At 37.8% G+C, this 14,067-nt stretch overlaps 1 protein-coding gene across 5 annotated transcripts in view; it reads left to right on the top strand.

Moving 5' to 3' along the window:
- Window positions 1-9,233: 9,233 nt before the first annotated feature.
- The window catches only part of PTBP2 (polypyrimidine tract binding protein 2), a 954,659-nt gene continuing 949,825 nt past the window's right edge, over window positions 9,234-14,067 (top strand). For all 5 annotated transcript variants that reach the window (XM_049765726.1, XM_049765725.1, XM_049765727.1 and 2 more), the window contains exons 1-2: window positions 9,234-9,371; window positions 11,352-11,382. In XM_049765726.1, coding sequence (XP_049621683.1) covers window positions 9,364-9,371; window positions 11,352-11,382 — 39 coding nt within the window. In that variant the 5' untranslated portion in view covers window positions 9,234-9,363. The remainder of the gene's footprint in view (window positions 9,372-11,351; window positions 11,383-14,067) is intronic.

The raw sequence follows: 14,067 nt of genomic DNA on the forward strand, positions 1-14,067 counted from the left end.
CATTGTGTTAAATATTGGTAATGGGCACTTTGAGATACAATCAGAGCAAAATTATCTGCCATTCTAGAGATAGTATTCTAATGAAAACAGTTCAATTAATGCTATAAATTAATTAAATTATAGCGTGTCAGAATGGGGAGATGATTTCAGTAAAAAGAGGGGAAGGAAAATAGGACTAAAATTATTGGGAATGATAAAAGATAACTGTGTTTACATTTATATTTTTTAGTTTCTCTTCTTCCTCCCATCTTTGTTGACATCTGGATTCGAAGTGCCTACATACTCAGCTGCTGTGCTCTGGGGAGTCATACTGAGAATCTTTTCTACAATCTTTGAACAATAGCTCACATTTATGTTCCCCAGGGATCATATTCCTGGTCATAGTTTTCCGCAGTTTTTATTGCAGTAGTGTTGAAAATGCACACACCTGTCTGTGTCTGTGCACAGTAGATGTCATTCACTCTATTGTAGTCTTAGGAGTCCCAGAAAGCATATGGGTCGCACTGGGGATTGAATCTGAAGTGTTACACTTACAGAGCAACTGTTTTACTCTAGTTCACATGATCAGGATTCTTCAGAATAAAGTCGAGATTTGAATAAAAAAAGTTAATATGAGATGTTATGAAGAGGTGAAGTCAAATTATGAACTAATGAGCCAAAGGACATTAAGTTTTTGGAATTTTGAGAGAAGAGGAGAACACCAGTTAAGTGAAAGTTTCAAGATTTTAGAATAGCACAGAAGGATGATATATTGGCAAAGAATGAACGGGGTGAGTTGACAGGCACAAAAAGACACAAAGAGGACAAGAACGGAACATTCTTGTGGACATCTTTGTAAAGATGTAAAGATCTTGCCTTTTACTCAGAATGAAATCAGGTTTCATTTTAGAGTTCTGAGCAGAACATGATAGTCCTTACTTAGATATTCACATTATAGATATTTTTAAAATGTAGATGCACAAGACAGTTTATTAGTTGAGGGAATAAAAAAAGAATTAAAGAATTTGTCAAGCTTCTTTCTGGGACACAATTAATTTAATTAACATATTCTTAGACTTGTTTCTAGATTTGGAAAGTATCTTTATAAGAATCTTCCTAAAAATAGATTGTGAAGAAGTGTTGAGTTTGTGGTTGTCTTTTTTTTTTTTACCACACCAAGAATTGCTCAGGGGTTACCCCTGGAAGTGCTCAAGGGACCATATAAAATGTCTGAAATTAAAACCCAAAACCTGGTTGGTCATTTGAAAGGCAAAAGCTTTACCTGCTTTCTCTACAAATATATATATTTGTATATATAAATATACAATATATATAAATAAAATATACAAATATAAATAAACTACTTCAAAAAATTTTAGGGTCCAAGCACAGAGGGAATGGCATTTGCCTTGCATACAATCCAAGTTAGATTTGTGGTATCCTATATGGTCCCTGGGTCTGCCAGGAGTAATTACTGAGTTCAGAGCCAGGAGTAACCCCTGAACACCACCAGGTAAGGCCTTAAAAACAAAAAATATTTTTAATATTAAATATTTTAAAAAGACTGATAGTTTCTATTTGTTACCTGGTTTCTTTCTTTGTGTGATATCAAAGCATTTAGTTTGTGAATATTACTATTTCTGTAATGTGTTTAAAACCCACATTTTCATTTGCAAATCACTATCTTAGATGATCCTTCATATTTGACAATTTTTTATAAAGCCACCTACATTATAATATTTCATAGTTTATAGCATTATAAAGCAAATGATGTAGTTTTCCTTTGGCATTTAGCTTTTTCAACTTTTACTTTTCTATATATTTTCCCTTTATTTTTCTCTTAGTTTTGTTCTTTATGCAGGATCATTCTAAAAACTGCTGATACATTCAAACTATTGTGCCCTCCTCTAAGAATAATCCTTATTATATGCATAGTTATAGGAAGGACAGCCAGTTCTGCTAAGCTTTTTTCATAGAACATGTAGATAAGCAGTCATTTTTGCTAAACACAAAAGAGACGATGTGTTCGTGCTAAGACAGTCCTTTGCTTAGTGCCACCTAATCCTTTCTTTTCAAAATGTAAAATTTATTTTTATCAAAGTAACACATGCACATAGCTTTAAAAGTAAATAGTTCTGGAAGCTTTATCACAAAATAAACAAAACCCAAAACAATACCATTTCCTCACTCTTTCCTTATCCCTAAGTACACACCGGCAGAAACAACCACTTTTACCCTTCTCCCTGTATCTCCGAGAATTTATCTATATAATTCTGAATAGCTTGTTCATCTGATATAGTCCCTCATCTCAGATATTTCCTATTGACTTCCTACTTTGGAATAGAGAATTCATATTCTTATCACACACCCACACTTCCACTCTTCTGCTACTGCATGTCTATAGAATAATATTATTATTATATTTCCTTACAACAATTTTTTAGTCTCAAAGTTAATTAACATGTTTGTTTTGTTTTGGGGCTACACTCAGTAATGCTAGGGGTTACTTCTGGCTTCTGCACTCAGAAATTATCATATGGCATGCTGGGGATCTAACCCAAGTTGGCCTAGGTAAATGCCCTACCTGCTGTACTATCTCTTGAGACCCAAATTAACATTTTTCTATGTATTTTATTTTATTATTTTTTATTTTTATTTATTTTATTTATTATTTATTTTTTAACCTATGTATTTTTTAACTTTATTTATTTATTTATTTATTTGGTTGGTTGGTGTTTGAGCCACACACCCAGTGGCACTCAGGTATTACTCCTGGCTCTGCACTCAGAAATCACCCCAGCAGGCTGGGGGAACCATATGGGATGCTGGGAATTCCCTCCCAAGTTGGGCACATGCAAGGAAATACCCTACCGCTGTGCTACCTCTTTGGCCCTTTCTATGTATTTTTAATTATCATTTTTTCCTAACTTGTCAGAAGCACAACTCTGAGAAATTCATCTAGACACTTTTGGCTTATTTTTCTTGAATTATCTATCCTTAACTATCAATTCTCTTACTATGTTGAAATCTAGGAACTGTGACAGATCTTTTATTGACATGAAACTTTTCTTTGTTTATTTAATTTTATTTTAACTTTAGTGTTTTGTATCACACCCATCAGTGCTCAGGGCTTACTTTTGACTGTTCTTAGGGATAACTCCTGGAGGTGCTGGGGAATTATATAGAATTCAGGGTCTCAAACCCAGGCCTGCCTTGTGCTAGGCAAGTTCCCTACCAGCTGTATAATTGCTCTGGCCCAATTTTTGATATGAAATGTCTTACTCTTTTATATTTTGGATCTCTGGATTCACATGATTTTTCTGACAAATGTATTCCTTCATTGGGATATCTCAGTTCTATATGTTCCAGAAGATGCCAAAGAAGAAATGCAGTACAAATAAACTTTTGACAGTGTATCTAGTTTCTCTCTCTTTTTTATTAATTAATAATAGTTTGGAAAGAAATTCTTTTAAATTTTATTTTATCATTATTCGGGAAATTTTGTGCTAAGTCCTCCTAATAGGGTGGGGATGTGCATTGACAGGTGAAAAATGAGTAGTTTTATCATGAATTTTTCTTATTTTGAGTGAGGTCAAAGCATTTTGTTTTAATTTTCTGAAATATTTGTTCACATTCCATTCATAACCTTCATAAGTTCTATTTGATCTTTGCATTATTTGTATATATAATTTGTTTTTGTATCGTATCTTGAGGTGCACAGGGCCTTCTGTGGCTCTGTGCTTAGATATCAATGCTCAGTGGACCACATATGGTGCCTGGTATCAAATCCAGATCAGTTTTGTTCAAGGCATATGTCTTGCCCACTATCCCATTTGTCTAGCCCTGCCTGACCTTCGTTTTTTTTTTGTTTGTTTGTTTGTTTTTGTTTTTTGGATCACACCCGGCAGCGCTCAGGTGTTTTACTCCTGGCGCTGCACTCAAAAATCACTTCTGGCAGGCATGGGGAACCATATAGGATGCCGGCATTCAAACCACCATCCGTCCTGGTTTGGCTTTGTGCAAGGCAAATGCTCTACTGCTGTGCTATCTCTCTGGCCCCAATTTGGTAATTTTTGAAAACGTATTAACTCCATGTATATTAGAGAAATCATTAAAATTTAATGTTAGGAATTTACTAATATTTCTGTATAAAGACTTAAGAACTTGAAAGACAATATGATAGTTTTTTTAAGAATAAAATATATTTATGTATTGGATTGAATAATATCAATCATTGATGAAACTTATCCCGAAATTGATGACCTGAAGATAAAATAGACTATCACTCAATGGCAGAATGCTTAACTTTATATATTATAGAATTAATCTAATAAATATATTTGTGTTATAGAAAATGAAATAGAAACAATTGTATTCATTGCGGAATTGCTTGTAAATAGCAAAATTGGGGGTAACTTAAATTCTTAACAATAAGCTCTAAGAGAATCATGATTTGATTTTTCATGGACTATTAAGATGTCATGATTCAAGGATAAAGTAATTTTTTTAAAGAATTCATTTAGAAAAACAAGGATGAGGAGGCTCTAAATGCATACATAAGGAAAGATTATTAAGACTTTTTAGATAAGAAATAAATTTCAGTGGTTAGCTTGATAATACAATGGGCAAGGCCTTGCCTTGCATGTGGCTGATTAATTCTTGGCATCCCATATGCTGCTCCCAATCCTGCCAGGAAGGATTCCTAAAAGCAGTTTCAGGAGCAACTTCTGATTACATCTGGTGTCTCCTATTACCCTTTCTCTCTCTCTCTCTCTCTCTCTCTCTCTCTCTCTCTCTCTCTCTCTCTCTCTCTCTCTCTCTCTCTCTCTCTCTCTCTCTCTCACACACACACACACACACACACACACACACACAGAAATAAGTCCCAGAAAAGGGTATAGCAATTAATACTTAGAAGTGAAAAAAATTTATATATTTAATCAGCATATGCCCTAGAATATCTCTGAAATGGCAGGATGGACTGCCTTTGAATCACAAAATTCAGTAACTGGGGGACAGGAGTGAAAAACATCTACTTTTCTTTTTGCTTTATTGATATATAATTTACATGCCATAAATCACCATTATTAAATGCATAATTCAATGATTTATATTATATTTACAGAATTGTCAACTTTTACCAAAACCTAATTTGAAACCATTTCCATTATCCTTAAAAGAAAACTTGTGACTATATGGTGATTTCCTATTCTCACTCACAGTTCCACGCAATCTCTAATCTACTTTCTGTCTCTATATACACATTTTGTGCATGTTCATGTAGTTTGTTCTTCCTTTTTTTGGTTTTATATCAGGTATTCAAAAATATATAACCAAATTAAAAATATCATATAATTGCTTCTGGTATTACTCCTTTTTCTCACAAGAAGAAACTGCAGCATGAAAAAAGCTACATGATATCTTTTAGTGTGGTTAAAATAAAATCAAAACATTATGAATAAGGTCCCATTTACTATTTTTATTACATCAATATACCTCATTTTGGCTTAGCAGACACTGAAATTTAGATTTAATCATTGTTCCCATAGTGTAAATCTCTGTAAAAGGTCAAAACATTTACCATTTGGATGGGAACGAACAAATCATTAGACTGAAAGAAGATATGGGTATGAAAAAAATACTGTACAGAAAATTCACATTTTATTACCGTATTTTGTTAAGCATCCATAAACACGGATATAATTTTGTCATTTATTACAAAGAATGGCCATCTGCTAATATTGAGATTAGTAATCTAGCCCATGGGTAAGTCATACAAATTTGGATTTTGATGAAGTTTTTAGAAATTTATCGATGACATTTTCCCAGATTCATTCTGGCAAATACCAACCAATCTAATTACTTTAGTGACATGCTTAACCTCTCTCTATAAAACATGAAAATGTCTATGGAGAATTATTTATAAGATTATTGTTGCTTGTTAAAAATCTAATGATCAGATACATGATGAGTTATTTTTTAAATGAATGATTAAATAATTTAAATGATGATTCAAACAAAATAATGATAATGAGAAGCCCTTACTATGTTTTTACTATAGCTTGTCACTAAGCTATGGGAGATGCTTTTTAAACAAAAACTAAAGTAGTAAACCTGGAAAGCATCTAGGAAGTGATTCTATTTCCAATCCTATTTTAATTTTCACTAAAAAAAATCCAATTATTTTCAGTCAAGGAACTCTTTTCCTGGAGAGGTTAATGAATATGCCTTATGTCACACACCAATGAAATACGAGAGTTCCAATTTAAACCCAGACTTTTTGTTAGTTATTGCTGCATTGGTCTAATTTCTGACTCTTTGGTTTTTTTTTTGTTTGTTTGTTTTTTGTTGTTGTTGTTTAATTCTTCTTAATGCAGTTTATTTCATGTAATACATTATGCCTTATTTGTAAATAATCTTAAAAATTTTCTAAACTGTAGTGGGGTTGAATAAGTAATTACAATGATTATTTTTTGGACTTTTGTGTTTGGTTTTCTTAATTTCTTTTTTTTGGAGAAAATAAAGAAAAATGGTTTTGAATTATTTTTTGTTAAGACTTTAATTTCTTTTGCCACCTAAGGATAGAGTTGTCCTCATGGGAGAGTTTATTTTTGCCAAGATGAAGCAAGAAACAATCAATCAATATTGATTGAGTCAATGTGGAGAATACAGAGAATTATGCTCAAGCTCTTGCCCTTTGGGAGTTTACATATTTAAGTGTTGAGTGAAAATACATACACAAAACCACAAAAATGTGAAAAACGATCATGAAAGTCATTGGTCATGGATACTATATGTGTCACAAATCAATGGCTAAAGCAAAAGGAATGTATTATAGGAGAAAACATTTATTTTAAGGACTGACACTCTCAGAATCAAACCAAGAATTATTTTTATTTCTGAGATCCAGACAAAGGGATAGTAGGTGTAAAGGATGTTGGGAGAGAGAGAGAGGAGTGAACATTTTGCACAATGAGAATTGATGCATGATGTATGATGACTGCATGCATGATGACTGGTAATGAAGAGTGAAAGTGAGTCAACAGTGCTGACAAAATACTTACTCAGTGAACACTGAGCACTTTCCAGAAATGTTTTTTCCAAACTGTTGAGTCTTTGAGAAAAAAATACTTGGAAGAAAATGTCCAATATGTGATGAAAATGAACTCTTAGAGGGAGAACATAGAGTCAATCAAATTCGTCAAAACGGAGCTAGGCCACACATGCCTTTCTACCTTTTTCATGGTCCCTAAGGTTAGATAGAGGCTTAAGATCTCCCACTTGCATTATGGGGGGTAAAGGAGGGAGAGATGAAATGTATGCTGGGAACAGGGGTGGAGGGAAGACAACACTAGTGGTGGGAATGCCCCTCATTCATTGTCACATAGTTCTGTGAAATAATTGTAATTCATTTGGACCATAATAAAAATTAAAAAAAAAAAAACAACAAAAAACAGGGGGCCTTGCATTATAAAATAAAATAAAATAAAATAAAATAAAATAAAATAAAATAAAATAAAAAAGATCTCCCACTTGGTTCCACCTGTTGTTTCCCATCTTAGGCTGGAAGAGTCTCTTCTACAGATGCCTTCAGACTTAGGAGGTAGAATGGACTTAGAAAGTAGAATGGAGTTGAGAGAGAGAGGGAGTATGGCTGCGAATCCCCAATACCTATTGGAATTAAAAAAAAAAATCAGTCTTATGCCAGAAAACTTCAGGGATAAGGTCTCCTTGTATGTAGGCCAAGGCTTCTTTCGTTTTCTTTTTTCTTTTTGTCCATTTTCCCTATATTTTGCTGGGCCTATGCAAACAACAACAATTGCCACTCTCACACCATTATTACTGTATTTTTTTTTTTGAACTCTTATCCTTTCTTTTTTCTTTCTTTTGGTTTTTGGCCCACACCCGGCGATGCTCAGGGGTTACTCCTGGCTGTCTGCTCAGAAATAGCTCCTGGCAGGCACGGGGGACCATATGGGACACCGGGATTCCAGCCAATCACCTTTGGTCCTGGATCGGCTGCTTGCGAGGCAAACACCGCTGTGCTATCTCTCTGGGCCCTTTTTTTTCTTTTTTTAAAGAAAAGTTTACTAAACTTTCTGATGGTGCTTTCATGCATTCATTGTGATGCAATAATTTTCAAAAAGATACTTGCGACTGAATTTTTTATTCTTTCCTTTGTCTTCCATCTCTATCATTTTTCTTTCCATTTTCTTTTTTCTTTTTTAAATCACGTAGCTTATGGTCTTCCTAAAACAAATGTACTTACTATCTATTTACTAAAGCTTGTCACTAAGCTAAGGAAGATTCTTTACAAACAAAAACTGAAGTAGTGACCTGAAAAGCGTCTAAGAAGGGATTCTATTTCCAATCCTATTTTCATTTTCACTAAAGGAAATCCAATTATTTTCAGTAAATATTTTCCTGGAGAGGTTAATGAATATGCCTTATGTCACACAGCAATGAAATGCAAGACTTCCAATTTGAACCCAGACTTTCACATAGGCTTTTGTTAATTATTGCTGCATGAGTCTCATTTCTGACTCTTAATTTTGTATTCTTTTTTTAATTTCTTCTTAATGCAATTTATTTCATGTAATACTTGATGCCTTATTTGTAAAGAACCTTAAATATTTTTTAAAGTAAAATGTAATCTGATCAGTTATGTCAACTCTGGAATGCATTTTCTTTAAATAAATTAAAATTAAAAAGAATTGCTTTTACTTTACTAAGTAGTCTTGCATGCATCATTTTTATTTTTTCCTTTGGCCTTATACAAAAGCAGGTGAGTGGGACAGGATATAGTTTGTGCATCCCCCTATATAGCTTCTTCCCAGCCTAGCTTTAGCCTAGTCTAGCTGGATACAGTGGAAGAAGAGAGGATGGAGGCCGCAAGGGCCGCTGGGATTTATTTCAGGGCGGGCAGACGCGCGAAAAAGCGCCGCCATGAACTGCGCACGCGTGCCGGGGCGCTGGAGTGCGCGGAATGCGCAGGCGCTTGGCGGCGGCGGCTTCGGCGGCCCGCCGGGCAGATCGGAGCGTTCAGCGCGTTCGGCTATTTCCGCCGCCGCCGCCGCCGCTGCCGCGCGCTTCCGAGCGCCTTCGGCTATTTCCGCCAGCCCTCCCCCCCGCGAGCGCCGTGCCGAGCGGCTTCCGAGCGGCTTCGGCTATTTCCGTCGGGACCTCGTGCGCCGTGCCGAGCGCTTCCGAACGCTTTCGGCTATTTCCGTCGGGGCCCGTTCACCGTGCCGAGCGCTTCCGAGCGCCTTCGGCTATTTCCGTGGGGGCCCGTCCGCCATTTTCTCTCTGCTCGCCGCCGCCGCCGGCTGCTGCGCGTCTCGCCTCCTTGTTCCCGAAGAGCGAAGCTTTGTGTCCGCCTTGGCCATGGACGGGTACGTGAGACGCCCCCGAGAAGCCAGGGAGTCTCGGGGGGACCCCCTCAAGCTAGTTAGGGGTGCTGTGGGCGGGACAACCCCCCCCCCAGGGCCGGGCTACCGTTTTTTTTTTTTTTTAATTTTTTCTCACCCCCAACCCCAGGCCATTTGCACATACCCCTCCCTTGGCTCACTCGCTCTCTCTCGATTTTGGGGCGTCAGGGGTGTGTGTGTGTTGTTTTGGGGGCCCCCCTCCTCCCTCTGACCCGCCCCGTCTGCTACTTCCCCACCTGGGACTCGAACCTGCAACGTGAGGCATTGCCCAGTGGCTCTGTTGAGGCCTCTGGCTGCAGGGATCTAGGCCTGGGGTGTCCCCCAGAAAGGGGGTGACTAGCATGCCATGGGGTGCAGATGCCTGTCGACTCCTTTGTTAAGGTCCCTGGAGCTCCAGGAATGGGGGTGAGGCCGACCCCAAGCAGGCCTAGCCTTGCTCGGTTGCTTGCAAAGGACCTACCTTTCCTCCTCTCTCTAGTTCTAAATTTTAGGGACCCCCCTCCCAAACGGTCCTGGTCCCCAATCCCCCATTGCAAGCCCTTCCCCCCTCTCTAGTCCTAAATTTGAGGGGCACCCCCCAAAGAACAGTCCTGGTTCCCAATCCCCCGTTGCAAGCCCTCTCCCCTCTCTAGTCCTAAATTTAAGGGGCACCCCCCCCCCCAAAGAACAGACCTGGTCACCAGTCCTCTATTGAAAGCCCTTCCCCTTCTCTAGTCCTAAATTTGAGGGACACTCCCCCCCCCCCAAAAAAAACAGTCCTGATCCCTAATCCTCTATTGCAATCCCTTCCCCCTCTCTAGTCCTAAATTTGAGGGACCCCCAATTTCCCCCAGGAATGTTCAGGGCTTGGCCCCAATCCCTACCTCATTCCCCTGTGAGCCCACCTGGAAAAGGAGGCGCCAAATTTTCCCTGTTTTGGTTTTGACAAAAGCTTCTTGTTTACCACCAACCAGCAGGACGGAGGCTGGAAAGCTTGGCCCACTGGGCCCCAGACTTTTTGGGCATGGGAACCCGGGAAAAAAGAGCACCCCGAGTTCTGGTGGAACATCATTGCAGCAGAGTAGAGGCCTAGAGAGAGGAGGAGGCAGACCCTGGGTGTCTCTGTCTCTGTCTCTCTGTCTCTCTCCTCTCATCTCTCTCCCTCCCTTCTCTCTCATTCTCATCTCTCCCTCTCTTCTCACTCTCACTCTCATCTCTCTTCCTCTCTCTCTTTCCCCTCTGCTCTCTCTCCCTCTCTTCTCTCTCCCTCTCTCCTCTATCCTCTCATTTCTCTCCATCTCTGGCACTGAACAGGTCACAACATCCAAACCAGAAGACCTTGTGGCTTAACTCATTGCAAAGGAGTGAGCCAGCCCAGCCTGGGAGCTCCCCAACTTGTAAGGGACTCCCTCAATGATCAGCTCCCTCCTTGGCCTCCATGGGGGGAGCCTGAAATCAGTTAGTGTTTAACCAACTGGTTGGGATTTAGACTCACAAGGGATGTTAAGTTAATTGGTAGGAGCCTCAGAGACCACTTTCAGAGGTATCCCACTGCACCCATCCCAGACCTGAGCTGAAGGTTCAGGAATTTGTTGACTCTTTTTTTTCCCAACATTTATTTATATTGTGCCATTGACATTTGGGGGGGTGGGGGGTTAATTGATTCTGGCCAGTTAACTTGATGGAAGTTAGTCATTGAAGATTGAGTTGGAGTTACCAGTTGATTTGCCAATTGTAGGTTTTGCAATGCTAGGTTTGTACACCCCACCCATTTGGTACTTTTGTAAGTGATCTGAAAATAATAGTCGTGTCCCAGGTTTGGAACTTGCTTCTAGAAAATGGTAATAACGCATGCCATGCTTACTGCCAGTAGAGACTTTGAGTGATGAACTAATTTAATTTCAAACTTAGAGGTCAGACAGTAACCAACAGAATGGAAAGTTGAATCTTTTCTTTTCTTTTCAGAATTGTCACAGATGTTGCAGTTGGCGTGAAGGTAGGCACAGATTGAAACTAAATTTGTCAATGTACTTCTATAACTTTTTTCAGTTAGATTTTGAAAACCATGATGTAGGCAACAAAACCCAAGGGTGAGTTTTATTTTAGAATTTGTGCCAGAGACATGTAATCTAAATCGCCAGCCATACTTTTTTCCATCCAGAACTGCTGTCTGTGAGAACATTTCCAGGTCTTACTGTCAGGAATTGTTTCTGTGATTATAAGATGATAACCCAGTTTTTTTATGGGGAAATTATGGCTTTAAATTGATGAAGGTACTTGACCCGAATACTTTTTCTAATCAGAGATTTCTTTTTGCTGTATTCTACTTTATGAATGGTGGGGATAATATCATATTAAAAATCAGCTACCATGAACGTTAAACAAAAGAAACTTGTTACAAAAATTTTGAGGCCAAAGAGCTGGTTTCTAGTAAAGGGGGGAGTGGGCCTCACATTAGAGGTTGAATATTTTCTCATTCACCCTTAGACCATGAAAACTACTCATATGTTATCAGCCTTACTCTTTAGGCTTTTTATTTCTTCTAATCCTTGTGTCTTTGAATGTCTTGGTATATTATGGTTTGTTTTGGCTTTTGTAAGCCTGTCTGCCCTAGTCTATGGGCCTTGTATACATCTTTTTTCTTTTCTAAGTCTGGCACAATGTTTGCCAAAGCTCCAGTACCCAAATACTTACTGTCTGCACTGGCAATTCCTCCCCTTAAGTGTGACTATACAAGAGGCCTGTTTAGTCCAATGATACTGGCTGGTCAGAAATGTTTTTGAATTAATAAAATTTTGACTATATTGACATTTTAGAATAATTTTTTTGCGGGGAGGTCTTTTATTCTGTTTTAATGAAAACCTATAGTGAACTATAAGTTCTTGTTCATGGTTTAATAGGTTTATTTGTTCAACTCATCACATAGATTGGGGGAGAAATGAGACTTAAGGGAGATTTTTTGTTTGTTTTCCAGATGTTTTTGGCTATGATTTTTGTTTTGTTTTGTTTTGTTTTTTATGTTTTTGGGTCACACCTGGCAGTGCTCAGGGATTATTCCTGGCTCCATGGTCAGAAATTGCCCCTGGCAGGCGTGGGATGCTGGGATTCGAACCACTGTCCTTCTGCATGCAAGGCAAATGCCTTACCTCCATGCCATCTCTCCTACCCTTGGCTATAATTTTAATTTGAGATAGGTGTAGGGTTTCAAATTGGGAATAGCTCAGCAAGTTGTTGATACTATAGTAACCGAAGTAAACTGAGGCACACTATAATCCATTTTAGTGGATAAGGAGGAAAAGAATTCATAGAAAAATAAGTAAGTAGAGAAGTGAAGAAACTTAACAAATAGATATTTTATGTCCAAACATATTTGAAGGGCAATGTTAGTTTTCGGTATCAATAGAGAAGAAAAAACTAGAAAACAAGGGGTGGGAGCAATATATCACGTGGAGGGCTTTTGCCTTGTGCTTGCCTACCCAGTTTTTGATCTCTGGCATCCTGAGTGGTCCCTCCCAAGCACTAGGTAGGGTGTCACCCAAACTCCCCCCCCCCCCAAAAAAAAAGAAAATGAAATAGTATGAAAAATTACTTAGCATTTTTAATATTATTTATTATAAAAGTTAAAGTAATTGTGCCTAATTGATTGAATAGTGGCTATAAATTTTTTTGCTTTTGATGTTGGAGAGATAGCACAAGTAACTGATTATATCACTTGCCTTGCACCTGACAGTGCAACAACCAACCTGAATTAAATCCTCCAGATCCTCAGTGTACCATAAGGGTCCCCCAAATCCTTCCAGGAGTGATCCCTGAGCACAGAGCCACAAAAAGTTCTGAGCACATACTGTGTATGACTCAAAACCAAAAATTATTTTTCTTTTTTTTTTGTTTTGGTATCAGAACAATGTATAACTATTTTTAATATGAAATAATGAAAGCAATACAAGTGTCTGTTAAAATAATAAAATGAAGTGTTTTTGTTTCCTACTTCTGTTTGAGTTTAGGCAATTTTTGTTTAGTTTTTTCGGAAGTGGGGGCGTTTTCTCTGGTACTAGGTTTTACTCCTCATTCTAAACTCAGATAATACTGGCAGGGGACAGGAAACTCTGGGAATAGAACCCCCATTGGCTTACTGGCTTGTACTGTGGCCCCAGCCAGGTACAGGTAATTTTGTTAAATTTTTCTTTCTGACACATTTTTCCCCCTAAAATTACAGGTTGACACACAAACACTTCTGATTTTTATACACAATTTAATCTGTTCTGTATTTTGATAGAAATGTAATCATACATGTATCCTTTTGACTTCAGCATATTACTTTGTGTTGCTGTATAGCAGTTTGTTTACCTATTGAACTCTTGACGGACATTTAGACTGGTAGCAATTTTGGAATATTATAAATAAAATTGCTGTGAATATTTCTGTCTTAAATATGTGAACATAAATAATTTCATTTTTTTCATTGGAAAATGAAATGGCAGGAAAATCTGATAAATGTGTTTAAGAAACTGCAAACGATTTTCCTAAGCAGTTGTACCATTTTACATTCCTTCTAGCAGTCTGAGATTTCTTTCTGCGCAAATCCTTTACAATGCCTTTTACTGTCTGTCTCTAGTTTTAAATTTGCATTTCTTTAATCTATGATATTGAAAGTCTTTGCCATCTGATTATCATCTTGTTA

The sequence above is a fragment of the Suncus etruscus genome, chromosome 19, assembly GCF_024139225.1.
Source record: "Suncus etruscus isolate mSunEtr1 chromosome 19, mSunEtr1.pri.cur, whole genome shotgun sequence".
NCBI classification, from domain to species: domain Eukaryota; kingdom Metazoa; phylum Chordata; class Mammalia; order Eulipotyphla; family Soricidae; genus Suncus; species Suncus etruscus.